Source organism: Solea solea, chromosome 8 (genome assembly GCF_958295425.1).
Source record: "Solea solea chromosome 8, fSolSol10.1, whole genome shotgun sequence".
NCBI classification, from domain to species: domain Eukaryota; kingdom Metazoa; phylum Chordata; class Actinopteri; order Pleuronectiformes; family Soleidae; genus Solea; species Solea solea.
The window spans coordinates 6,672,762-6,696,575 of record NC_081141.1 but is presented as its reverse complement, the minus strand read 5'-3'; the positions used below and the strand labels follow the sequence as shown (position 1 = coordinate 6,696,575).

Genomic DNA, 23,814 nt, shown 5'->3' with positions numbered 1-23,814 from the left:
ATATCTACATCGTGTAGTAATGAAGCAATGGTTGTTTGATTGTGTGGCAGATTTGGGTAAAGATTTAGAGTGGGGGAATAATAATACATTTTGATTTATGTTGTGTTTTTATCAATTTTTTTGAGGAAGAACCCATGAAAAGATTCAGAAATGAATTCTACTGTTGTTCAGCATACAAATAATCACTTCACTCTGCAGCTTTGAACGCATATTATCTATGTCAGCCTGTTTTATTCCTCAGAAAAATTCAGATATTTTATAGTCGGGTGCTCTTCATAGGTGATCACAGATCTGGAGGAGCAGTTGACCCGACTCACGGAGGAGAACGCTGAGCTGAACCGTCAGAACTTCTACTTGTCCAAGCAGCTGGACGAGGCTTCCGATGAGAGAGAGGACCGGCTGCAGCTCGGCCAGGACGTGGACAGGCTGCGACGAGAGGTGGCCGACCGCGAGATGCACCTTAACAACCAGAAACAGGTACATGGCAGCTGCCGAGTACAGAAACCTGCAGCAGCAAGGAATAATGAGGAAAACACTAAAGATTATTACATCAAAAATAGCTTTGCAACAGAAAATCACCAAACACCTGCAGCTGCGCTCATCTCTCTTTCTTTCTCTCTCTCAAGCGCTCATGCACGCACACACATTCTTCTATTTCTATCCAATTTAAGACTTGCATTAACGCTCATTCATTTGGAATGAATCCCTAACCTAGGGAGAAAAGTACAAATGCAAACTAGAGGTAATGGACAGATAACCAGATAACAATCAATAGTGAAATGGAAGCCTCTTTTTTACATTTATTAAAACAAATCAAATCAAATCAAATCAAATCAAATCTAATTTAATTTAATTTAATTTAATTTAATTTAATTTAATTTAATTTAATTTAATTTAATTTAATTTAAGGCAAAACAATTTACAACAAAATAATCTTGCATCCCCAATCAAATACAAATAACAACAATCTAACCTGCCCTAAACTAACCACAATTCAAATCTTAGCCCTAAACTCAGTTCCTCACAAATGAGGTTTTGGTCTCCATGAGAACTACTGGTCCTGACAAGGTCAGTGTTAATGCCAGGTCAGAAAGGGTAGCAAATACAAGAACACACACACACACACAAACACACACACGTGTGTCTGTCCCTGTCAGTATAAATCAGTTTGACCATTAAAACGTCCAGAAAGTTTTTCTCATCTCCATTATGCAGATGTCTGCGTGACAGTGCATCATCACCGCCGTGAGGTACATGAGATTAAACTGTGAACATGTTCAGTGACTGATCACAATAATCAATCATCATTAACAGGCCAGGTCTCAGCAGCCGTGCTACACTGGTCATGACCACAGAAAAGTTGTCCAGTTTTCTGTCTTATAAAACACTTTATTTGCACAGTGTATATTATATTATATAAAAACAGTGGAAGTCGATTAAAAGTTTTCATATTGTGCAAGGGAGGTTGGACGCCAAAAAAGGCTTATGAAAATACCTCCCCCATATAAACAGCAATGGCTGTATTTGCAGTATCAAAATTCAATAATAATAATAAAAAACAGATTTTAAGAAGTAGAAAAATAGTGCTACAAAACTTTGCTAATGAATGATCTTCTCCGATGTTTTTGAACAATGATAATGTAAATGTTGATTGTAGTGACGTTAGTTGTTCCTGTTGATCAGGGAAGTCTGACACTGACAATATGGACAAGGAAAATCCTTTACATGTGTTCTATGATATGAGGAAAACAATCTCTAGCTAAAATCTGCCCACTTTCAGCTCAATGCCAGTCAGACCTCAGGTGGACGGGTAACGTGACCCAGACGTCCCTCTCAGCAGGAACACCGGGAATATTTCAGTATCATTGTTACGTGTTCTGGTTGTAGAGGGAGCGAGTGTGAGCGAGTGTGAGAGAGGAGGCTGTGTGCGATGTGTGCGCTGCCCCTGTGGGAGGACTCATGTGTGGGTGTCCAGTAGCGCTCTCGGTCCTGGTGGTTGTGTAACCAGCGATGGAAGTCATAGACGAGGGATGGGGTGGCGTGTGGGAGGGATGTGTCATCCCCATCACTCCCAGGTTGTGTCAGCTGTGGAAGTGTTGGACTTCAGAGGGCTGCAGCGCCAGCGCAGGCTATTTTAGTCTCCCACTGCTTTTGTCTAAAACAGTGATGATACACAGGGTTTTGTTTTGGCTCCATGGGTAACGTAAAAAACATTCATGTGTCCAAACTGTGGGAACATAAAAATAATCCCACAGTTATTCAAACCCCAGTACATGTGACGCCTCTGTCTCTAGGAGTTGTGACTTATTAACATCCATGTCTGAGATGAAAATATCCGACTTCGAGCCCTGTTCTCCTTTCTACTATTCTTATCACAAGCTTCTACCAGCAGGTTCTGAAGGGACAAAGACCAGGAGGAGGACAGCTAATGTTTCTATAATGAGCTTTTAAGCAGAAGCATCACTTTCACTTAATATGCATCAAATTAAGCCAGTTTAAAACGTTTCTCGCTATCAAACATCCTTGCATTGGTGCACCAGGTGAAATCCATTAGAGAAATCAACAATGGTACTTGCCTTTATCGCAGCCTCTCAGGAGACAACAAGGATCCTTGTGCGTAGTGGATTATGTGCCACTAATCTGATTACAGTACTAAAATGTACAGTAACGTTAAATGTTCTTGCTTTCTTTCAGAATTAACCATAATAAACATAATAAACAGTTATAAGTGATAATGTGTCATTTTTAAACATAAACAATAGAGATGTTCTGATACCATTTTTTCCCTCTCGATACCGATTCCGATACTCATGCTGTCGAGTACCGATACCGATACCAGTGTGTTAAAAAATAATCATACTATGCCTGCGTGTGATACTGTGATATGATTATCGTTGTGGTAAGGCCTTGCTCAGGTTAAACCCTTTGTAAAACATGAATGAATACAGCAAATGGAATCCATTTATTTTTATATTTTTAAATAGAGCAGTATAAAAAACAGTAGTGCAACAGCAACTTAAATAAATATGGGAATAATTATAAAAAACAAATTAAATCGCAGCCATTATGTACTAAAATATTCGGCAGTATCGGAGGCTTTTCCGAATCGGAACAACTCTAATAAACAAACCAAACAAATCATTGTCAAATGAGTTCAGCTCGCTCCACACAGCTGTCACCTGACGACAACATCAACTGCTGCAAACAGAAACGATTCAGAAGTGAATTCTGCTTCTCGTCCCTGTCGTCCCACCCCTGCACTGCCACTGCATACACACACACGCTCCCTCAGTCAGGTCTGAGTGTGTGTTGCTTTGCAGAGTCGGTTTTCAAATGAAGGCGACAGCACGTGCATGATGTCACATCGTCTCTGTTCACAAAGACCAAAGAGAGGCAGAGTAATAACATCGACAAACATCATGCACTGGCAGCTTCATAATGAAGGAATATTGAGGATTGTGCAAATATCAAGCAACATCAAGGCAAAGCAGATGAAAACATAATCATGCAAAACAGCAACAGCCTCAGTTAAAGGACCTTGGAAACCTTGGAGCTCAATTTAACACATTTTTAAATCTTTGGATCAATTTGTAGGAGTTTCCAAATCACTCTGGCAGTGATAGTGAACGCAGTTTTTCCTAAATCTCTCCAATCTGTAAATAAGTCAAAATGCCCCTTGGGAGACTTGTTCCTGGTTTTTCCATGGCTGGGCATATATGAGGAACTTGAAGGGCCAATTACTAGTTCAAGGGGACCTCTACTAAAAGCTGTGGCTGAGAAGGAACCACTCCTGGGCCTTCTCTTTTAAAATGAGAGATGTATTTCTCATTGAAACCGGTTTCTTACCAGAACCTCGAGACGCTGAAGACCACGTGCACCATGCTGGAGGAGCAGGTTCTAGAGCTGGAGACCATGAACGACGAGCTGCTGGAGAAGGAGAGACAGTGGGATGCCTGGAGGGCGACGCTGGAGGACGAGAAGAACCAGGCTGAGAGGAGGACCAGGGACATCCAGAGACTGCTGGACACAGAGAAACAAAACAGGTGCGGCCATGTGATGGTGTGTACACCATCTACAGTCGTAGCTGACTTTGCACCACTGTGTTTTTTGTCCATAATGGTTTTTACTTTGAGAGCTCAATATTTTCTCAGGTGGTTCTTAGAATAAAAGTTTCCTCTTCTTTCAGCTTCTCCCTTCAGGGGTCACCACAGCAGATCATCTGCCTCCATCTTGTCCTCTCCATGAACCTTCTCTGTGCTCTTCCTCTTTTCCTCCCGCCAATATAATCACTATCTCTCCTTAGACTTTGCAGGAGGACACGTAATAAAAGGAAAACAAAAGCCAAACTGAATGAAAGAATAAAAGCTGTGAAATAAGGATCAGACAGTTCAAAATCATGATCGAAACATTTCACCATAAAAAAGCACACTTCTGAAAATGTGTCTTTAAATGAGGATAATGAGCAATCTGACCAGATTTCTTCAGATTATTATAACACAGACAGCTCAGCTGAGTTTAAGGACTTCTTGCCAGTACATGACTTGTTCAATAATCCATAATGTACCATCATTTAACTGTAAAATGATTAGTATATCAGTTTATTTGTGTTTATATTTTCTTCCTATCATTATTGGATCTGGATCGTTCTGCCTACGCACAGTAAGTGCAACAGGTTTTGGCTATATTCTCTTGGGTTTCTCAAAATGTATTCTGGGAAATATGTGAAACTATTTATAGTCGGTGTAGGCAGGACAAGGTGATTTCTTAAAAGAACTGCACCTAGCAACCGTTTAGAAACATAAGAGGTAGATTTCATTTCAGTATAAAGATGCAGAATAACTGTTGAAAACATGTTTGGATGTTTGTTTTAGGCTTCGCGCAGAGCAGCGCAGCTCTGAGTCTCGTCAGGCTGTGGACCAGGCGGTGAAGGAGCACAAAGCTGAGATCCTGGCCCTGCAGCAGGCCCTCAAAGACCAGAAACTCAAAGCCGAGAGTCTCGCAGACACTGTAAGCATTCCTCGCTCTGCTGAACGACCACTGTGCTTTTTTTCTGGTTAGCAGAATGTTACGAGACATTTCGGGCCCACTTTCTGTTTCCTCAGCTGAATGATCTGGAGAAGAAGCACGCCATGCTGGAGATGAACGCCCGCAGTTTGCAGCAAAAGCTGGAGAGTGAGCGAGATCTGAAGCAGAGGCTGCTGGATGAGGTACAGTCTGTGTTTTCGTATGGTACACCCAGGAAAAGGATTATATTTATAGACATTTGAGGAAAAACACAAATTAAAATGTGATGTAACATGTAGAGGGGTTCGTCTGCAGAATATTCCACACATAAAGGCTGGGTCACTTACTTACTTCTGGGGTGGACTCATGTGTATTTAAAGAAAAGACGCTGTTCTATGTTATGAACTGTTCAGGTTGGAGATGGAAATATTCTGTTTTTTAGCTCGTGGCACAGGAAACATCACACAGATGATGGACAGATGGATGCCTGTGTTCCACTAAATATCAATGAATTAATGAATTAAAAAAAAAATGTTTTATTACAGAATAGACAGAATGATGTGCTGGTCGTTTGGCACTCGGACACATTGGTGGAGAAATCCAAGCCAAGGACAACAATCCTGACCATTAACTATCGAGTTACTAGCTTTTCTATTATAAAGTTCTTATTTGCTCCATCAAGGATAGTACCTGGTACCTGGTGCTTCTTTTCATCACTGAAATGTGACGTCAACCGATTGGTCAGAGAGTGTGTCATTGTGTCAATGTCGAACTGCAGATTTTGAACTGTAAAAAGACTTAAACATCCTGAAAACCTGCGCCAATCTCCAACATTTAGCAAGGACATTTCTAAAATCTTGATATTGCTGTTCAGTGAGTGTGTCAGACATGAGACCATGCAGGCAATAGTGAAATAGGGAAAGATTCAGTGAAAGGTCATGGCAGTTACAACATTTACAAGTGCTTATTGGTAGAACTTATATATAATATACTACTAAGTGTATACTAAAAATTGTTTGGTTTTTGTAGTATTAGAAAAGCCTTTTTATATGACTTTAGGCATATATTTAGGCATTATATGACTTTTTTTTCAAGTGGAATCTTAATTCAAACACAAAAAACACACTATTTCTGCTCTACAAAGGCCACTGTAGTTTCCTGATACACTTGGGAAAAAGAAGGATCAGTGGCGATTGTGGCAATTTACAATCTAACCATTAGATGTCACTAATTCTCACAGACTGGGCCTTTAAATCGAGAACAGAAGCCGTGCAAAAAGTGTCACATCGACGACTTCGCTGTGTTGCGCTTGTGTGTCTCTGCAATGAATGAGAGCCGTAATCAAAGCTAAAGGTGGTGGAGTGTGTGTGTGATGTAAGGGCTCTTCTACCTGCACAGCAAGAGAAGCTGCAGCAGCAGATGGACGCCCAGAAAACCCACATCTTCCGTCTGACCCAGGGACTGCAGGACGCGCTGGACCAGACTGACCTGCTGAAAACTGAGAGGACTGACCTGGAATACCAGCTGGAGAATATCCAGGTGCTGCTACACACACATGAATGTAATGGAAGAAAAACACCGATGATAATGGATTTCTGAGTTCCACGAGCTAAACTCAGAGAAAATATTTCTATCGTTTGCTTGTCTTGTTTTTTTCCCCCCACTGTTTTTTCCATTTTAACACTACAAGTCCATACCAGCGTCCCATAGTGTGTTTGAGCCCTCAGCATACCTCCCTCTCTCTCTGTCTCTCTGTCACCTCTCTGTGGGAAGTTGAAGTACTTGAGGAGAAATTCATGGCAGTAGTGATGTTCACTTAGCTCCACCTGCAGGCTGTGTACTCCCATGAGAAGGTGAAAATGGAGGGGACCATCACACAGCAGACCAAGCTCATAGACTTCCTCCAGGCCCAGGCTCACGGTGGCTCCAAGAAGAAGAAGGTCAGAGGACACTGGAGGTTTTTGTCTTGTCCACCCACCACAATAGATTTAAATCATATGTAAAGTAGGCAGTTATTATATGTTCATTTAAGTTGAATTAAGTATTGAGGTATCTCTTTGAACATTTGCTAAAAAAAATTTTTTCATGAATTTGTATTATAGATTATAGATGTTTAGATGTTTTATTTTTTATTTTTTTTTAGATATTGCACATAAATGGACATTAACTGGCTAATTTACATACAATATGTTGTCCTTAAAAATAAAGAAGTAAATACACAAGAAATAACAACAAATGAAAAAGCAGCATAGCTTTTGTTTCAGTGAACAATCAGTGAAGACAGATTACTAACAACACCAAATATGTGAGTTTTGTTGTTTGTTATTTTATTACATATATGTTTTTAAAGAGTTTTCGTGTGTGTTTGCTTCTGCGTGTGTCTCAGGGCCTGTTTGGCCGTCGTCGTGAGGACCTGTTGGCTGCCATGGCTGCTCAGGCTCAGAGTCAGGGTCAGGGCCAGGGTCAGGGCCAGGGTCAGGGCCAGGGCCAGGGCCAGGGTCAGAGTCCGGGCCAGGTGTCCCCCGTGCCTCCCATCCAGCCGGTTCCCCTGCAGTACAGTGACATGAAGGTGGCTCTGGATAAAGAACGATCCCGCTGCACTGAGCTGGAAGAGGCTTTGCAGAAGATGAGAGCAGAGTTGAGAACTCTGAGAGAGGAAGGTCAGACTACACCTTTTTATCTTCTCTGCACTGAAGCTGCTGTCAGTGATCCTGTCTTTCTTTTAGATAGATAGATAGATAGATAGATAGATAGATAGATAGATAGATAGATAGATAGATAATGTGATCTATCCCTTTAACCTTTAAACAGCACTCCAGTACAAAGACCATGGGAACTCCCCGATCCCGGCCACATCGCGGCAGCAGATGATCATGTCCGCCATGGTAAAGTCCCCTGAGCACCAGCAGGGGCCGACAAACCTGGCACCCGCCAGCTCTGGACGCCGGAAGGAGACTGCCACACCTGAGGGTGAGTGAAGGGAAGACTTTTCCCCCTCTAATAGAAATTATGATTGTGATTTTACAGTTCATTAAAACCAGATTCCAGATTTTATCGGTGGACATGCACGCTGATCGCTTTACTGGCCCTCACATGTTCACACAGCCATACACAAAGGATAATCTGTGGAGCTCTTACTCTCCTTTTTCTTCCACACACCTTTCAGAAAGAAGGAGGGTCTCTTTTGAAAGTAAGTCGTCCAAACTCGTGGTTTCTGCAGCTTCGTCTCTTATCTCCCTTCCCCCTTTTGTCTCATTCACATCCTTAGAGGCCAGATTTTTAAAAGCTCTGCACTTTTTTTTTATAAAACGTCAGATTCCATCACGCCGGTGGTCAGGCGTCAGGAAATTGACTCCTGTGAGTGCACAGCTTTAGAAATCTGCAGCATTCTCTTTTGGTTGCTGAGGCTTAGTCCGTTTGATTTGCAGGTCCGCTCTTATGATACCACCTGAACGTCACATGACCATACACTAACAGAGATGTATCATAAGATAAATGCTGTTTTGTTTGAACCCTCACTCTGAATGAGATTAAAGCTTTTGTTCAGTCTTTGTACATTTTATCTTACAAACAAGTCAAGTTTACCACGAAAGACCACGTTTTTCTACATTTTCAAGGCAACAGAAAATAAGGTAATGAGGTCTTCATTTTTAAATGGAAATATATCTTTAATTCTACACACTGCTGTCCTAATGACCATCATTTGTGTAACAAAATCAACAGAAAAGTCAATGTTGACTGAATAATTCCTTTAAGATTCAGCAGTGAGTGGGAACAAGCAAAGGGATGGATTGAGTCAATATTCTTCTTCAGCCATCTTTGTCTTCGAAGTTAACTGCTTCTGCATTTCTGCTGAACATCTTAGCGTTTCTTCCAATTCTCCTTGTTTTCAACTGACTTCATAGCTGGTATGGCATGGCGCACCGAAGGTTGCTTATGAATCCACACTGTGTACGAGCTGCCCTCACTGTGATCCCTCACTGTATCAGAGTACAGCCGTCGACTGAAGGACAGTCAGAGGGACAGGGACAGAGACAGGGACAGGGAGCGAGCGGTGCACCACAACACGCCTCACCGCTTCACAGTGGGACTCAACATGAGAGCTGCCAAGTGCACCGTGTGCCTGGATACGGTGCACTTTGGGCGCCAAGCCGCTACCTGCCTCGGTGAGTCACGCATCAACACAAGTTCAGTGTTACATTAAACACTATACAGTAGATAAATAAATGATCCCTAAAATGACAATTAATACAAATGATGAGTCGTAATCTTTGGAGCCAAAACCATGTCTAAACAGTGCAGTGTTTTTCCTCATCAGAGTGTCACGCCTTGTGCCACCCCAAGTGCTCCCCCTGCCTTCCGGCCACATGTGGCATGTCCAGCGACTGCTCGCTGCATCTGTCGGACGGCCTGTGTCGGGACAAAGGCAGCTCTCCAGGGCAGCAGCTCAAAGACGCCAGTGGACACATGCACATGGAAGGCTGGATGAAGCAGCCCAGGTACGACACGCTGCTCTTTGTCTGGCACCAGTCGTCTTTGAAATGTTATCAGAGTGTGGGCTGTGGCCCCCTGGTGGGCTGTAAAGATATGGCAGGTAGGAAGGTCATTGAGACTCTTTTGAAATGAGCAGAAGAATTTAACAAACACACATAATTCATTAATAATCAACATTAAGACAAGGAGCATCATTTTTTTCCTTGCGTGCACACATATTTATGTCTCAGGTTCTTTCTCCTGGTGAGACTGTGCCATGTCCTCCCACTGATCACACACAACCTGACGTTAAACACTTCAGCTACTTAAAACAGTTCTTAAACAAAGTGTCAGTGGTAGATTTTCATGTTGGCCTCGTGTGTTTGCAGGAATGGGAAGCGAGGTCAAGGCTGGGAGAGGAAGTATGTGGTCCTGGACGGGACTAAAGTGTCCATCTACGAGCTAGAGCCCAGAGAAGGTGGTCTTGTCTCTCTGGACATTTAGCAGAGCGTCCGTCACATAACAGACCTTCCACCATGTCCATTTGTGTGTGTGTGTTGCTCAGATTCAGTGAAGCCAGTGGAGGAGTTTGACTTGTGTCTGTCAGATGGAGAGGTGATGGTTCATGGAGCTGTAGGAGCATCTGAGCTTCCAAACACTGCCAAGTCAGGTAAACACCATTAACACAATTAACACAACACAAACATCAGATTTTGCATAAATAATACAATTTAGTCAACGTTTAGTTCAATATTTCATCAATTTGTGCCAGACGTCCCTTACGTCCTGAAGCTTGAGTCTCGCTGCCACGCCCCCTGCTGGCCCGGACAGTCCATTTACTTCCTGGCTCCCAGTTTCCCAGACAAACAGCGCTGGGTGGCCGTCATAGAGTCCGTGGTGGCCAGTGGGCGAGCGTCGAGAGAGAAGGCCGAGGCAGACGCAGTGAGTATCTCTGCGGTTATTTCATTATTCATTTCTATGCATTGCCGTTTACAGTGTTTGGCAAATGTAAGTGTGCTACTCATCAACATATAACACGAATCTCCTTGTTTTTCATAGATCATCAACCGTTTCATTTATAAATATGGTTAATTGTTCCCTTCTTCTCTTTCTCTCCTCCCTCTCCTCCTCTCTCTTACCTCCTCCTTCTTGCTTTCTAATCATTCCGTAACGTATGTCCTGTATATGGGCAACGCTTTGTTGATTTGCTCTATTCCGCTCATTCCATTGGGTTTCACTGCACACTTAGGCAGCCGTGTCCAAAAGACTAATGGTTCTGTCTCCTCTGGTCCAGGTAAACAGTGACAGAAGGTTTACACACAGTGTTGGGCAAGTTAGAGTAATCGTTTAGTTATTACATATTAATCCTTTAATAAATTACATTACTCAATATACAGAATAATATATATTCATCCATGGTCTACCTCCTTCTCCTCCACATGAGGGTGGCGGGGCTGCTGGAGCCAATCCCAGCTGACATAGGGCCAAAGGTGTGTAGAGAGACCAGAGAACCTGGAGAACCTGGAGAACCTGGAGGGAACTCAGCTCCTCAGTCTCTAAAGGACATAAAAACACAGCGCTACTTTTGTTTTTATTGTTTAGAATTATAATCCCACATACACGATGATCGTTACCGGGTAAATGAATGTTATTACAGTCATATTTTACTGCCCAACACTGTATAGACATAAGAGTCCGTGGCAAACCAGTGGTGCATGTGTCTGTTATTGTGTTGGTTGTTCACCCTCCCACTCCTCCGCTCTCACCTGCTGTGATCACTCACTCTTCACTCCCACTGTCCTCTGTGTCGATGCTGCTCAGCGATTCCTCCCTTCCTGTGGTTGCTTTGCTGTTTTTCAAGCACACTGGTGCAGTCTGATCCTCCTCACTCGTCCTGCCCTGAGGACCAGGACCAGGGATCACACACTGTTTGTGTTCTTGTCTGCTGCCCCCTCTGCACACTCTCCACAGACTGGGTCTCAGGTCATAAACTGGATGACACAAACTGGACCTAAACGACCAGGGAGTGCGATTTAGAGTTGTGTTTGTTATCTTCTGAAGGTCATAGGTCACAGGTCCAACACATACACACATACAGGCAGTTTAGAGTGTACAGTTAACCTCTGCAGGAGGAGAATATGCGAACCACCCACCGCCTCAAGTCAAACATGACACTGACTGAGTCCCACCTCTGTCTCTCCTGCACAGTCATGTGACGTCCTCCCCCCCCCTCTTTCCTTGCTCCTCTGCTCCTCCCACTGTGGTTGTGTTGAGGTCATGGTCCAGCTGACCTCTCACCTTTTCTCTCCACTCTTCCAGAAGCTGTTGGGAAACTCTCTGCTGAAGCTGGAGGGAGATGACAGGCTGGATATTAACTGCACTCTCCCTCTCACAGATCAGGTACAACGTCGTCCTTTTTTCACTGACAGACGTTCGATGATTTAGAAACACAGTTGACGTGCAGCACGTCTTAATGCAGATGCTCACATGTTTCCCTCGTGTGCCGCAGATTGTCCTGGTCGGCTCTGAAGAAGGTCTGTACGCGCTGAACGTCATCAAGAACTCGCTGACTCACATCCCCGGTCTGGGATCCGTCTTTCAGATCCACATTATCAAAGAGCAGGAGAAACTGCTGATGATTGTCGGTGAGATGTTCTCCTCATGTTAGAAGAGAATCACGTGCAGAAGAGAATCTCAGTGTGACTGTGTGTGTGTGTGTGTGTGTGTTACAGGGGACGAGAGGGCGCTGTGTCTGGTGGAGATAAAGAGAGTAAAACAGTCTCTGGCTCAGTCGCACCTGCCCAGTCAGTCTGAACTGACTCCTTACATCTTTGAGACAGTGAAGGGTTGTCACCTGTTTGCTGCTGGGAGAGTAAGAGAAGAGAAGATCTATTATTGCCTTTATTGTTTTTATAGTTTCCATTGCAGGGTTCATTATTGCACATATAAGAATATTGGAAAGTATCAGGTTCCTATATTAGATTCAGTGAGACGCGCGTTTTCGTTCCAGGTCGACAATGGTCCTAGTATATGTGCAGCGATGCCGAACAAGATCACCATCCTGCGCTACAATGAAAACCTCAACAAATACTGTATCCGTAAGGTGGGTGTGGCCTCTCTGTGACGTATACACTTTCAATTATTAACTGTGACTACACCATGATGTACAGAAACATGTCAGTGATCAAGGAAAAGTATAAACATAAGACAAGAAAGTAGACTGATGTAACTGTAGATCTGCATGTGAATGGCTTAACTTTAGACTTTAAACTTTAGACTTTAATCAACATGTTTTATCCAAATTACAAATAAATACTCATCATTTCAACACTGGTCGAAATAATTATGATTTCATTTATGGCCATAACTGTGAAAATGTACGTTCTTAGTCGTCAGAGTAAAGTACATGCAGTACCACTAAGGTCCACTAGAGGGCCACTACCCACACTAATCCAGAAACCTAAAAAACACTGATGTTCAAATGTTTGATGACAGGAGATTGAAACTCTGGAGCCGTGCAGCTGCATCCACCTGACCAGCTACAGCATCATCATCGGAACCAACAAGTTCTACGAGATTGAAATGAAGCAGTTTGTGCTTGAGGGTAAGGACACATCAAATATTTATTAGAAAAACAAAACAAAAAAAACTGTCAGAAAACACTATCATCAATGAGGAAACACTGAGGTTAAATAAAAGTAACTACAGAAATTAAAGTTTCAAAGGCAGGGGGCTCTCAATTTAAAAACGCTAAGAAAATAAATGGGTACATGAGATCAGAAACTGAGCATCAGAATTAGGGTTTAAGTAGCTTTGAATGTGACATGGTTGTTGGTCAGAGTATTTTACAACATAACCACTCATCATAAGTCTTGAAACAGATGGTCTCCAGCAGCAGGTGCCACTCCTGCACCTGACTCATGCACACGATGATGTTCACTGTGACTCAGTGTCTCACTCAGGTCGTGTGTTTTCATGCCCTGCAGAGTTCCTGGATAAGAACGACATGTCACTGGCCTCGGCCGTGTTCGCCGCCTCGTCTCACAGCTTCCCCATCGCCATCATGCAGGTGGCCAGCGGCATGCAGAAGGAAGAATACCTGCTGTGTTTTCATGGTGCGTTTGAACACACCACTCTGTACTATACAAAAGATAACAAAGATAACCACAGACGACAACCAACATTACAGTATATCCTCTTAAAGCGCCAGTGTGTAGCGTCTGTCGCCCCCCTGAGGAAGTCTGAGGAATTACCAAAACACTGCCAGCTCCTCTACATGACCTAAACCAGGGTCTGCAACCTTTACTATGAAAGAGCCATTTATGTCCCCTCACCACCCAAATAATATGAATCTGCAGCTGCAAAACTCGTAAAATTAAGATAATATCATAATATCAATATCACATTTTTTTTATACACATGTAGTTTACACAAAAGAATGATAGTTTTTTTGAAGATTGAAGATTGAATGACTTTATTATAGGGGGGAAACACACATTCACAACAGCTCAGTTAAGAAATGAGAATAGAATAAAAATAAATAAAATAAAATAAAATAAAATAAAATAAAATAAAATAAAATAAAATAAAATAAAATATGAACTACAAAAAGTCAAACGTTTTATAAAATGGAGAAAAAAACTACTACTACAACACTAAAGCAATAATTGGATTTTATGTAGCCGTCATAAACAGTTCATATGTGGATCCAAAGATGCACACGACACGTTTTGTCGAGTTTGGGTTGGTTTTCAGTATCACACTTAATCCCAATTGTGTGAACTAATCTGACAATAGTTTGAAAATAACAGAAATGTGTTTATTTTTATTTTAAAGTCATGCACTATGAGCTGATACAACAGTCTTTATCTGTACCGGTGGTAAAGTCCAATCTTTGGTAAATCACATCACATTCTTGTGACCATGTGACCTGGGCTGCATGTCTGTCAGCTATGAAGGCTTACTTTAAGCTAAAAGAAGAATAAAAGGGTGAAATCTTGTCTCTTAATTTCATTTTTATAAAGATATTGAGTATTGTGAGATTTATGCTTCATCTTCTTCTTCTTTAGAGTTTGGCGTGTTTGTGGACAGGTACGGAAGAAGAAGCCGCACCGAGGAAATTAAGTGGAGCCGTCTGCCTTTGTCTTTTGGTGCGCACATCTTACAACTCAAATCCAATGAATGTGATGACGCGTGTGTAATCCTGCTAATCATTTCTCCTCTGGTGCAGCCTACAGAGAACCTTACCTGTTTGTCACCTACTTCAATTCTCTGGATGTCATCGAGGTTCAGGGACATGCTGCTTTGGGGTGAGACACACACACACACACACACACACACCACAGAAGTTGAAGCATTTTATTGTTTTTATTTTATTGTATTTTATTGTATTTTTTATTTTATTTTATTGTATTTTTTATTGTATTTTATTTTATTTTATTTTATTTTTTATTTTATTGTATTTGTTATTGTATTTTATTGTATATTTTATTTTTATTCTCATTTCTTAACTGAGCTGTTGTGAATGTGTGTTTCCCCCCTGGGGGAGGAATAAAGTCATTCAATCAATCTTTAGTCCCACAGTGCTGGCTCACCTGGACATCCCCAGCCCTCGCTACCTGGGCCCGGCCATCTCATCCGGGGCCATTTACCTGGCGTCATCCTATCAGAATAAGCTGCGTGTCATCTGCTGTAAAGGGAGTCTGATCAGAGAGTCTGGAGAGCTGCAGAGGAGCGGCTCCAGTCGAGGGTCAGCTCCCTCTGTCAACACTGTAGTTAGAGCAAAACACATGAAGGTTACAGTAAACTGTGAATGACTACAAACACATTTATTTATTATTTATCTATTTTATACAGATGAAATAGTTTTTACTTCTGCATTATTTATCACACTTTATTCTCCCTGTTTGAGGTCAACACCACTGTCTGCTGTAAAGATGCTGTCCTCTGTCCTCCGTCCTCTGTCCTCTGTCCTCTGTCCTCTGTCCTCTGTCCTCCGCTGTGTGTTCTACAGCAGTCCCACGAAGCGAGGCCCGCCCACCTACACTGAGCACATCACCAAACGCTTGACCTCTGGCCCCGGCAGCCATGACGGTTTGCACCGAGAGCCCAGCACGCCGCATCGCTACAGAGAGGGTCGCACCGAGTTCAGACGGGACAAGTCTCCCGCCCGACCGCTGGACAGAGAGAAGTCGCCCGGCAGAGTGCTGGACAGCCGCAGGGAGAGGTCACCGGGGAGATTCGGGGACAGCAGCCGCCTCCATGCTGGCTCTGTCCGAACACAGCTCGCCCCTGTAAATAAGGTACTGTAGGGGCCACATTTAGAAATGTGTGTCAAATGAGGGTTATTTATTATTATTCATGTTATGTTCATGTGTGTCTTTAGTCTGTCAGCTATTTGATTTTTACCTTTTTTATATTTGATACAGGGATGGTTGTTCATCTGCCCTAATACGCTTTTAAAATGGCGTCTATTCCATATTACAAAAAACTATTAAAAACTTAACCAACAACTAATAAAAACTGGCAAACCTGCTCTAAAAACAAATGAAAATGAACTAATTTTAAAAAACAAACAGTCAAAACTATGACTATTATAATCTTGACACAAGTTAAAGGCAAACTGATGAAATAAACAAATGCTTGTGTAGCAGCACACATCAACACCACAGGAGGGCGCCATCACTGATTATCCGGCAGGTGAAAGTGTGTGTGTGTGCGATTGTGCGGGTATAACTAATGTTGTGGGGACCTCAAACTGTTTACACAGTCACATTATGGGGACTTGTCTTCCTTGTGGGGACAAAAATCAAGTCCCCACAGGATTAGGCCAGTAGTAATTATGGTTAAGGTTAGAGTAAGTCTCCAGGAAATGAATGTAAGTCAATGCAATGTCCCCTCAAGTCATGAATGTCCAACAAGTGTGTGTGTGTGTGTGCGAGTGTGCGGGTATTACTAATGTTGTGGGGACCTCAAACTGTTTACACAGTCACATTATGGGGACTTGTCTTCCTTGTGGGGACAAAAATCAAGTCCCCACAGGATTAGGCCAGTAGTAATTATGGTTAAGGTTAGAGTAAGTCTCCAGGAAATGAATGTAAGTCAATGCAATGTCCCCTCAAGTCATGAATGTCCAACAAGTGTGTGTGTGTGTGTGTGAGTGTGCAGGTATTACTAATGTTGTGGGGACCTCAAACTGTTTACACAGTCACATTATGGGGACTTGTCTTCCTTGTGGGGACAAAAATCAAGTCCCCACAGGATTAGGCCAGTAGTAATTATGGTTAAGGTTAGAGTAAGTCTCCAGGAAATGAATGTAAGTCAATGCAATGTCCCCTCAAGTCATGAATGTCCAACAAGTGTGTGTGTGTGTGTGCGAGTGTGCAGGTATTACTAATGTTGTGGGGACCTCAAACTGTTTACACAGTCACATTATGGGGACTTGTCTTCCTTGTGGGGACAAAAATCAAGTCCCCACAGGATTAGGCCAGTAGTAATTATGGTTAAGGTTAGAGTAAGTCTCCAGGAAATGAATGTAAGTCAATGCAATGTCCCCTCAAGTCATGAATGTCCAACAAGTGTGTGTGTGTGTGCACCTCTCTGTGGGGACATCAAACCTGTCCCCACAACTTTAAAGGGCTTTTTCAGGGTTAATGATTAGAATTGGGTTCAGGTTAAGGGTTAGGATAAGGCACTTTAAACACACTTTAAAGGTTGATGGTGTAACATTTAGGTGGGTACATTGGATTATATTGGGTAATTAAATACACTAAAGTATAATGATGTAAAAATAAAAAATTTACACAAATATACAACAACAACATGCTTTCTGGTCTGTGCAGGCCACCGTAGTTCCCTTACACTCTTGGGAAAGGGAAGTGGGTGAGAGGAGGAGTTACATGTGTGATAATGTCACCATATGAGAGAATCTGGTGTCTCTGCTGTTGTCTTGCAGGTGTGGGATCAGTCGTCAGTGTGAACCCAGTTCTGCTGCAGACCGAGGTTTGGAGAGAAACCCGTGAAGACACTTGATCCGCACACACACACACACACTCGCACACACGCAGACACACACACACCGAGGTTGACTGTCAGCTTCATTGCTTGTACATAGTGCAGTCTCACTTCCACTTTGAACAACACATATACCTGCACTGGGACGCGTCTCCTGCGACAGCCCCCGTTTTTCTGAGTGGTGTTTTCAGTAGATTTGGTGGCAGGAAACCTACAGATCAGGAGAAGCTACTTTATAAAGTCTATTCAAAGGTGTAAATATACATATCGCTGTGTGAGGTTTTTATAGATAAAGGGAACAGTCGGCTGGTGAAGAAGCCATGTCTATATTTTTAAAAAAAAAACGCAAATCTGAAGATGTTTCAGGGAAAAATAATGAGGTCAGTGGAAAAGGAACATCTGAAGATTGAATCAGAACGTGAGCGATCACAGTTCAGAGGATCCAAGCGTGAAGAGGAACTCCGAGGAAGCGACACTTTGCACACGAGGTTGGATTTGAACAGGAGTTTAAGAACAGTCTCTGTCTCTGGACGGAGCGTGTGGTCCTGCTGACTCCACAGCCTTTGATATATTACCGCATATGATTGCTTTACTGACAGTCGTCATCAGCCATACTTTGTAAAACAATAATTAAGCAATGTCTTGCTCCAAGTGTTCCTTGTTTTGTTTTTTTGGCAAACCTAAGAAGAAGAAACACGCAGCTCTGCCTCACAGTCAGGCCTCAGCTTTCTCTCTCTGCTGCTGCTGCTGCTGCTGCTGCTGATGATTATGGTACAGATGTCCTGTTTCTGTGCAGTGCTATGAAGTCTCGTATCGTCAGAGGTTGTCACTTCTTGGTTTGGTTTCTCTGGAGCCAGTACAGCCCCCCCCCCCCCCCCGTTCATCACATCAGTGAGCATGACTAACGTAGAGCAGCACTCGTCGTTTCTTCAATCTTGACTCGTTCTCTTGGTTGTTCTTTTCTGTCATGAATTCACTTGACTTTGCATTCAATGAAGTAGACGTCGATGTTAGACAGTGTTGATTTTTAAAGTTGTAATCCCAGTTATATGCATTAAACACAACTGAAATGACTGACCGTGTTCTTCTCTTGTGTGTTGAGCTGCAGTTTCGGGCCACGGCGTCAGCTTGTAGCAGTGAGGGCGGGGCCAGCTTTAGTGAAAACTCTGAGTTTGTTAAACCTGAAATGAGGAAAAGTCTGAGTTTTAAAGAGGAGTAAAAACAAGGTCACTCGCCATGGTAAGTAAGTCTGTGAATGTAACCTGTGTGGGAGCAGGTTTTCCTCATTCATCCATTCATTCATTCATTCATTCAGTTCAGACCAGGTGCTTTTTAGCAGAGTTTTGTGGGTATCAAGATGATTTTGATATTTTATCTACATATTTTCGTTTGGGCAGCCAATGGCAGAACGGAAGGGAATTGGGCCTTGTAACCGGAGGGTTGCCAGTTCAAATCTCAGCCAGGTAAAGGGCTGGAGTCCCCAATCTTAATTGCTCATTGTTAATTGGAGACTCAGTGTACTCCGCTGTGACTTTCAAAGCGTTTTGAGTAACCATGGCAACAAAAATCGCAAAAAAACGGAATAATTTCCACATACACATGAATGGGAAACGGTCAAAAAAATTATCCGAAACAAGCCCACTTTGGAGCCTCACAGTGTCGTCATACTTTCATGTAGAGACATGGTTTGAACTTTAAACGGGTCACAAAACTTGGGACTTTTCTCACCTAAGTCAAAGTTTTGATATCTTTTAAGGTTTTTATACAGTCACAGTTTAGGTTTTGTACTTTCTCGCCATTTTCAGATTTTAGTATGTGTGGGCATCTCCAAACTTCTTCCAGACAACTTTTTTCACATGACTTGCAGTTTTTCTTAAAATCACCTAAAAGGAGAGTTCTTGTCAAAGCTCTCATTAACTCCCATGTTAAAAATCTGCTTTGAAGTTTTTAAAAAAAATCAAGAATTGGCTGATTCTGTCAATTCACACCTGTTTTTCACAAATTTAAATGTGGGAGCTGCTGAACGCCTCCTGACACTCACAAAACAAACAAAACCAACATTTCACACTACAAGTGTAATTCATTTCATATTTATCAGAATATGAAATGAACACACTACATTAAACTTGATACTTCACTCAATCAGCCCGAGAACTTTCTTTTTTATTGTGTAAAGATGCAGTTAAATCCTTTTAATTTGACAGAAATTGAAGACAAAACAATTAAACTTGATTTTTATAAGTCTACAATCCCCTTATTGTATGAATTGTTGTTCTTCAATTCCCCAAAATGATAACATTTAATATTGACGTCCATATTAATGGACAGAGTGGAGTTGTGATGGTAAATGAGAGCCACACGGGTTCAACTACACCTGGAAGAGAAGGTGAGGGACTCATTGAGACTCAATGCATGTTCTTTTTAGAATGACACAGTCACCCTACTCTGTGATTGAAATAGAAATGACATTAAGACAGATGTCAGGTTCTGACAACAGACAGCAAACAAACCAAGATCATCTAGTTTATTTCTCCTTTAATTCTACAACAATGTAATGCTCTGTAAAGTAAATCCAACAAAACAAAATATTCAGACTGAACAAGGAGCACTTGTTGTTACAGGAAGATGCTATGTACAGCTACACACTCCTCTGACAGACGCGAGAAGATCAAAGTGCTTATCCAACAGAAAAAAAAGAGAGGAACAATGAAACGAAAGCACGAGTGATCCCTTTGTGAGAGACCCGTAATAAAACTGCTTGGCTCCAGTCTCCACTGAAACACACACACACACACACACACACAGTCACACAGATGCATTCACACGTTCACACTCATGTCAAAGTGATTCCTGGGCCGTCTGAGAACGATGACTAAATGTTTACAAATGAGAAGGTAGAGAAAAAAACCATCCTGATAACGTGTGTATGTGTGTGTGTGAGACCCCACCTCATCCCGCACACACACACACACACGCTCCAACCATCATGCTTGTTACAATACTGAAAAGCACACTTTCAGCTTTATTTTTGATGCACTCTGTGGCAGTGTCTATAAAATTATAATATCATGTGCAAAAAACAGCTTCTTATTTTTTTTCTCTCTTTAAAGACGATTCACATTCATGGATTGTTGAAGGAGACGAGCACGTGACCTTGTGACCTCGTGACCTCGTGTCTGCCGTCTGTGAGTCAGTGAAAGTGAAAGAGCCTCGGCCTCGCGTCCATGTTTGATAGTCAGGAGTGTGAAGCTGTGGCCAGATTTAGATTGTTTGTGTTTGCAGTCAGCTGTGAGCAGATGAAGAGAGAGCAGAGAGCTGTTGCTCAGGGTTGAATGCACACGTTGTCTTTACTTGAGTATCATTATTGACACTGTCCATAATGTTGGCCTGAGGGGGCAAACGCTCGCTTTCCAGTGTTGTTGCTTTATGTCAGTGAATGCATCTCCTGTCACAATGGCATGACTTATTCCAGTTTTCAAGTTATATACAGACGTGTCTTTAAAGACTTAGGGGGAGCTGTTGAGTTAAAACACTCGGCTCCTGTAACGGCAGCTCTACTTCCATCATCTGCTCCAACCAAACAACAATGAAGATCACCACCTCCCTCTGGTTCATGTTATAGATAATCATATACACTGTTCACAGGGGGCATGAACTAGTCCAGCTGTCACAGAAGTGTGTGTGTGTGTGTGTGTGTCTGCATGGTGAAGCTTTGTTTTTAGAAAAACAAACAAACAGTAAATAGTGACAACAAAGGCCAGTCTTAAACAAATTAAGTGTGAATGAGTGCGTGTACAAAGTAGAGGTAGTGTTTGTTTGATGAGTTAGAATGGAGTGTGTGTGTGTGTGTGTGTGTGTGTGTGTGTCGGGGCTTGTGTGTTGTGTTCAGCTGCTTGTTTTGGACCACACTTCACTCAGTGCATAGACGTCTCATTGGCTACAGACACACACTTGTCTCGTTTTGTCTGGCTCGTCACAGGCTTGTTTACTTCCGTGGGAAATCACTGCGTCCGCTAGTCTGGCTGTGACCAAACAAAACAAACACAAATGAGGAGCGTGACTGCAGCCACACATTAAAAGCATCTTCCACATCCCAGCTCAGAAACACTGATTATCATGGGGCAAATTTGAATTGTCTGGATTTCCGAAACAGCAAAAAACATATGCAATAAATTAAAAATCAAAGTGTTTCCATCGCATTTAAAAGGGAAAAAAACCACTGCAGCATCAAAACAGGACACCCTGCTTCTCTATTTAAAAAAACAAAACAAAAAAACAACAACAACAAGATGCCCGTTATTCTTTTAACAGGCTGCAAAATATATGTATTCATCTGCAACATAAGAAAACAAAGAAATTTAAACAAAACCTTTTTGGTGACTAATTAAGTGAGCCACTAATCAAGGATTCTATACATTTTTCTTAAATGCTATATAGGTATCTGAATATATTATTTATTTTATTTATTTTACAAAAAAAAAAACTATGCACGTGTGTGTGTGAGTGGACAGGTGTCAGGCAGAGCGGGCGTCTCACTAAAGCTTCTCTGACAGGATTCACTTTCAGTTTTAGGGGAAAGAAAAGAAACAGAAACGCAAAGATCGAGCTCTTCCTGCTGCTGCTGCTGATTCTCCACTGTTCAGCCAATCACAGGTGAGGCCACCGCTGACGAACGCCTCTGAAATAATTATAATTAACAACACGGACATTTAAACGTGTCCAATAAACACCATCAGCTCCGATTTCCATCAAAGAGCTGACGTGTGTGGGGACGTCCAGCTCCCAGTGCCTGCTGGGAAAAATATTTGGGGGGCTGGTTAGAGACGAAGAATAACAGTCAGTGTGGAAGAGCTGAATGACTTTTTTTAGACTAAAAAAAACAAACTCAAATAATTATTGACTCTCCTGCTGAGTTGTGTAACTTGGGAAAGACGGTGTGAAATGTTTTGGTTAAAGGAAGGCGGTTAAACCAGGTGAGCCTGGGCTAAACCTCAACACTTAAAATCACTAACTCACCCATACTAACTTAACACTAACCTGTATTTTCAAGTCACACTCACATCTAAATCATTGTGTGTGAAAAAGCTGATTCAAAACTCACCAAAATGAAAGCAAGCAAATAAGCAGAGTTGAGATTGAGCCCAGTTAAAGGGTCAGTTCACTCAATGATGACATGTTGGTTTCCGTTGTCTCAATAATGACCCTGATGATGTCACTGATGTTTGAAAATCTTAAACACAGTGGAGTTGCACGATGGGATGTTTGGAGCAAAATGTGAAGACTTAATTTCAGTGATGAGCTTCACAAATCTCAACTTGACCGTAAAGGTGTGAATGTGTGTGTGTGTGTGGCCCTGTGATGGACTGGTGACCTGTCATTACCATTTCAAAATAAGAGCACACTACATGTGCTGGGATTGGGTGCAGCTCCCTGTGACCGTCATATGGAGAATAAAGTGGATGGAAGTCATCTTACAGAAAACTATTTTGGTTCCATGTTCTTTTTTTAAAGCTTTTTAAGTGATGGAGAACATCATAGTTGCAGCCATAATTTAATTCACCTCCACTGTGCTGGGACGGCAACAGAAATCTGATGAGATCCGGAAGTATTTGGGTGAACTGACCCTTTTCGCTTCTTCCTAAACAACAAATCCAGACATTTGTGATGCTCAGAGACTTTCTCGTGAATCACGGAGGTTTTCCTGCTCTTGATCGTACATGTTGTGGAGAAATGAAGAGAAGCAAAGGAAGTGTGTTCAGTGAACCAGAGTCCTCCAAGAGACTTCAAAGTGAGACGACCTTCTCTGCCTGCCTGGTTTAAGGCACCAGGATGTCCATTCTCACCCCTCTGGCCTCAGAGTGCAGTCCAATCACTGCCGTTGATGCTCTGTGTGGCCAGTGTGCAATTTCTCCTCTAACACACACACACACACACACACACACCCACAACTCAGAGCACTCAGCATCTGGCAAACACTTCATTCAGCTCCGCTGCCACGTCATCCTCAGTATATACAAATGTGCTGCACACACACACATACACAAAGTACATGGGACATTCTGTGTAGCTCCTGTGCTCTAACATCAGCAGTGCGTCTGTGTCAGTGGCTGTTCCACTCAGCCCGCTCCCCCCCCTCCCCATCGTTGCCCTCAGTTGGAGCTGGCTGCGATGGGTTTCTCCAGCTCCAGGTCAAGAGGAACCAAGCCGAGCTGGAGGTTGCCGTAGCAGCCCTTACAGACGCGGCTGGGCTCAAACAGCTGCTGGCTTGGCACTGGGATCTTCTGGTCACAGCAGTTGGCGCAGAACACGTTACCACAGTTCCTG

The 23,814-nt window shown here is 42.5% G+C and overlaps 2 protein-coding genes across 10 annotated transcripts in view; one reads left to right on the top strand and one right to left on the bottom strand.

The window, feature by feature from the left end:
* Positions 1 to 18,564, top strand: part of LOC131464387 (citron Rho-interacting kinase) — a 45,966-nt gene extending 27,402 nt beyond the window's left edge. For 2 of the 4 annotated variants that reach the window (XM_058636833.1, XM_058636836.1), the window contains 25 exons: positions 280 to 477; positions 3,850 to 4,043; positions 4,872 to 5,007; positions 5,103 to 5,207; positions 6,403 to 6,543; positions 6,825 to 6,944; positions 7,391 to 7,664; positions 7,816 to 7,974; positions 8,171 to 8,194; positions 8,994 to 9,170; positions 9,323 to 9,503; positions 9,867 to 9,955; positions 10,043 to 10,147; positions 10,250 to 10,419; positions 11,797 to 11,877; positions 11,987 to 12,122; positions 12,210 to 12,349; positions 12,488 to 12,580; positions 12,973 to 13,081; positions 13,464 to 13,592; positions 14,547 to 14,627; positions 14,708 to 14,786; positions 15,053 to 15,226; positions 15,491 to 15,779; positions 17,432 to 18,564. In XM_058636833.1, coding sequence (XP_058492816.1) covers positions 280 to 477; positions 3,850 to 4,043; positions 4,872 to 5,007; positions 5,103 to 5,207; positions 6,403 to 6,543; positions 6,825 to 6,944; positions 7,391 to 7,664; positions 7,816 to 7,974; positions 8,171 to 8,194; positions 8,994 to 9,170; positions 9,323 to 9,503; positions 9,867 to 9,955; positions 10,043 to 10,147; positions 10,250 to 10,419; positions 11,797 to 11,877; positions 11,987 to 12,122; positions 12,210 to 12,349; positions 12,488 to 12,580; positions 12,973 to 13,081; positions 13,464 to 13,592; positions 14,547 to 14,627; positions 14,708 to 14,786; positions 15,053 to 15,226; positions 15,491 to 15,779; positions 17,432 to 17,455 — 3,408 coding nt within the window. In that variant the 3' untranslated portion in view covers positions 17,456 to 18,564. The remainder of the gene's footprint in view (positions 1 to 279; positions 478 to 3,849; positions 4,044 to 4,871; positions 5,008 to 5,102; positions 5,208 to 6,402; positions 6,544 to 6,824; positions 6,945 to 7,390; positions 7,665 to 7,815; positions 7,975 to 8,170; positions 8,195 to 8,993; positions 9,171 to 9,322; positions 9,504 to 9,866; positions 9,956 to 10,042; positions 10,148 to 10,249; positions 10,420 to 11,796; positions 11,878 to 11,986; positions 12,123 to 12,209; positions 12,350 to 12,487; positions 12,581 to 12,972; positions 13,082 to 13,463; positions 13,593 to 14,546; positions 14,628 to 14,707; positions 14,787 to 15,052; positions 15,227 to 15,490; positions 15,780 to 17,431) is intronic. The other 2 variants (XM_058636834.1, XM_058636835.1) reach the window with 2 other exon arrangements.
* Positions 18,565 to 21,710: 3,146 nt separating this feature from the next.
* Positions 21,711 to 23,814, bottom strand: part of mtmr3 (myotubularin related protein 3) — a 29,849-nt gene continuing 27,745 nt past the window's right edge. For all 6 annotated transcript variants that reach the window (XM_058635511.1, XM_058635512.1, XM_058635513.1 and 3 more), the window contains one exon: positions 21,711 to 23,811. In XM_058635511.1, coding sequence (XP_058491494.1) covers positions 23,640 to 23,811 — 172 coding nt within the window. In that variant the 3' untranslated portion in view covers positions 21,711 to 23,639. The remainder of the gene's footprint in view (positions 23,812 to 23,814) is intronic.